At 39.1% G+C, this 3,310-nt stretch overlaps 1 protein-coding gene across 1 annotated transcript; it reads left to right on the top strand.

Annotated features, from left to right (window-relative positions):
• The first annotated feature begins 705 nt into the window (after window positions 1–705).
• On the top strand, window positions 706–2,250 carry LOC106427529 (zinc finger CCCH domain-containing protein 61). Its single transcript, XM_013868257.3, has one exon. The coding sequence runs from the start codon at window positions 808–810 to the stop codon at window positions 1,948–1,950; it is 1,143 nt and encodes a 380-aa protein (XP_013723711.1). The 5' UTR covers window positions 706–807; the 3' UTR covers window positions 1,951–2,250.
• Window positions 2,251–3,310: the final 1,060 nt, after the last annotated feature.

The following is a 3,310-nucleotide window of genomic DNA, read 5'->3' as shown; positions in this document are numbered from 1 at the left end:
AATTAACGCATATATATATAGGGGATTAGGGGTGGGCGTTCGGGTTAGGTTCGGATCTATTCGAGTTTCGGGTTTTTGGGTTTAAAGATTTCAGCCTCATTCGGGTATTTCTAAATTTCGGTTCGGGTTTGGTTCGGATCTTAGCGGGTTCGGTTCGGGTTCGGATAACCCATTTAAATTATTTTAAAATTTTTAATATTCATTATATCCTTAAAATTTCTCAAAATCTATAAAACCAAAAAATATATTACATATAAATTTGTATAATACATGTCAAAATACCTAAAATTAACGTATAAATTAGTTTGATTTGAAAATTTGGATAGAAAATCAATAGATATTTCAAGTATGTTAGTGTTTTGAATATATTTTAGCTATTTTAGACATTTATTTTTAACTATTTATGTATATTTTCAAGTATTTTAGACAACTTAAAAGTATCTTATATATTTTGGATATTTTTAATATATATTAAATCTAAAAATAAGTAATATATTTAGGTATATAAATCTATTTCGGTTACATTCGGATACCCGAGATACTTCGGTTCGGATCGGGTTCGGTTTCGGTTCTTTAGATACCAAAATTTGAACCCGTTCAGATATTTAATCAATTTCGGTTTGGATTAGGTACTACTATTTTGGATCGGGTTCGGTTCGGTTCTTTGGATCCGGGTTTTTTGCCCAACCCTAATATATATAGACAACAAAGCATCTATCATTTTATCTTACATTATCACTTCCAGTCTCTGTCTCCAAACCAAAGCAAGATAATAAAACTTTCTCTCTCGTCTTTAGCCACGTAGTCATGGACGTCGAGCATCACAACTCCGGCCACATCGGTAGACCAACGGTGGTTATTCCATCGAGAAAGCTTCTTTCCTCCGCCAAATCTCCCTCATCGGCTTCTAGTCCCCGTCGCGACGGTAACGATCAGAAAGACTATCATTACGACTCTGACTCCGACGATCCTTACGCCGGAGACCATTTCCGAATGTACGAATTCAAGATCAGACGGTGCACTCGTAGCCGTAGCCACGACTGGACCGACTGTCCTTTCTCTCATCCCGGCGAAAAGGCTCGTCGCCGTGACCCTCGCCGGTATCACTACACGGGTGATGTCTGTCCTGAGTTTCGCCACGGTGGTGATTGTAGCCGTGGTGACGAGTGCGGCTTCGCGCACGGCGTTTTCGAGTGTTGGCTCCATCCTAGTCGTTACCGTACGGAAGCTTGTAAAGACGGTAAGCAGTGTACGAGAAAAATATGTTTCTTTGCTCACTCTCCGCCGCAGCTTAGAGTTCTTCCACCGCCAGAAAGTTTCGTCTCCGGCGGTGGCGGATCGGCGTTGTCATCACCCGCGTCGGTGTTAAGTAACAAGAGTAATGGGTGTTGTGTGTTTTGTTCCCACTCTCCGACGAGCCCTCTCTTGGGTTTAGCACATTCACCGTCGTCGTCTCCACCTCTATCTCCGGCTAATAAAGTCGCTGCAGTTTCACGGCTGAGTAGCCACCGATCAGCCGTGAAGTACAAGGAAGTTCTAAACGAACTGATTAATTCTTTAGATTCCTTTGGTCTCACGCAAGCACTCACCGCGGCTTCTCCGTCGTCTATGGTTACCATGCCTGTTTCAACGGCGTCGATGCTTGCCTCATCAAGTCTGAGCAACCATTATCATCACCGTCTTCCACCGTGGCTTGACGTCGGAGATAGAGATCTTCAATTTGCTCTTTCACCTTCTTCTACTCCAAGTTACCTCAATGGCCAGCTTCAGCTTCAGCTTCAGCCTCCGCCGCCGAGCTTTTTCAGTGAAGAGTTTACACCACGTGGTGGTCGTGTAAGCGATTTCACGGCGACTGCAACTGCAGCGGCGGAAGCTAGGGATAAGAGTAGCTTTGAGATTGGTTCTAATGGCGATCTTGATCTTGGATGGGTGAACGATCTACTGACATGATCAATGTGAATGGTCGGAGAAACTTCCGACGGAAAGAAGTATACAGTGGCGGAGTACCGCGGTGAACGATCTACTGACATGATCAATTTTTACGATTTTTTTCATGAGTGTTAATTAAGAGACTGTACTATGCCGTGATTTTTAAAAAATATTCCTCTACCTTAAAAGAAAAAAGAGTCCATAATTTTATTGTAATATTGATCTCTTGGAACTTGTAATATTTTCAATATTGATCGAATTCCTATGTAATGTTTACTTCAAAATATTCTGTTTAATAGTAAAAAAAAGTGTTGTATTTAATTGTTTATTTTTTCATTAATGTCTTATACATACATTCTTAATTGTAGAGTTTTCTCACGTCGGTTTTCATTGAACAATACTTTTTTTAGAGCGATTCACTGAACAGTACATCATCTAATTGAAAAAAAAAAAATTCCTTAAAAACGAAGCGAGTAGTAAAACATTCAAATAATAGCATTATATTTCCCTCCGAGTATATTTAGTGGAGGGATAACGTTATCGTTAGGTTTCGTTTGTTGATAATGGAACTGATAAACTAGTCCCCTACCATTTACTACAAATCTTTAAGTCTGCAATATTAGAGCAGCATTATCCCTAAAATTCACATTGTGATTTCTTAAATTTTTTTTTTTAATTTTTTTTGTCAAATTAAAAAAAAAAATTAAAAAGCGCACCAATCGCGGACCACCACGTGTCGGTGGAGCTTGCAAACAGTGCAAAGAATCAACAACGATCCTTACTGAAGCCTTTTAGACCGGTTTTTATGTTTTATGTGGGATTCAAGGGTTAAAAAACCCTTTAATATTCTGCGTTGCTGATGTTCTCGTGACACTATAGTTTCTTAAATAAAAAGAAAAAGAATAATATTTATCTCCGCTCCGAGAGCACTTTGTTTCCTTGGAGAAATACTTATCTGAGCGACAGCTGTACATTGCAGACAAGTGTTCATTATTCGTATAAATACGATTTGTGTATAAACAAATGTGTATTGCACAGTGATCATGTGCATCGTATATACATAAATAAATATAAACATAATAGCAAATATACAAAGGCTGTGTGTCGGGGTGTGATGGTGTCAAGTGGACCGCATGACCCACCAATACTTATTAGTTCCCATTCTCATCTCGATGGGACGATCAGTCCTTTAGATGTCCCCCCGAGTCATATTTCATTATCATGCATTACATATATACATCCATACGATGGAACAAGGACAGTGGGCCAAAAACACCATAAAATGGACCCAAATAAATCTTGGATTTAAATATTGTGGTACATGGAACCTCGAACTATTCACTTCTTCTTCAAGATTTTGGTGCATTGTATCTTGTATGTA

Source organism: Brassica napus, chromosome C7 (genome assembly GCF_020379485.1).
Source record: "Brassica napus cultivar Da-Ae chromosome C7, Da-Ae, whole genome shotgun sequence".
NCBI classification, from domain to species: Eukaryota; Viridiplantae; Streptophyta; class Magnoliopsida; order Brassicales; family Brassicaceae; genus Brassica; species Brassica napus.
Note: the sequence above shows the minus strand (reverse complement) of the source record. Positions and strands in the feature narration are given on the sequence as shown.

What these genes read in the sequence shown, in the direction of transcription:
- LOC106427529 (XM_013868257.3), top strand. Translation starts at nt 808, where the DNA reads ATGGACGTCGAGCATCACAACTCCGGCCACATCGGTAGACCAACGGTG.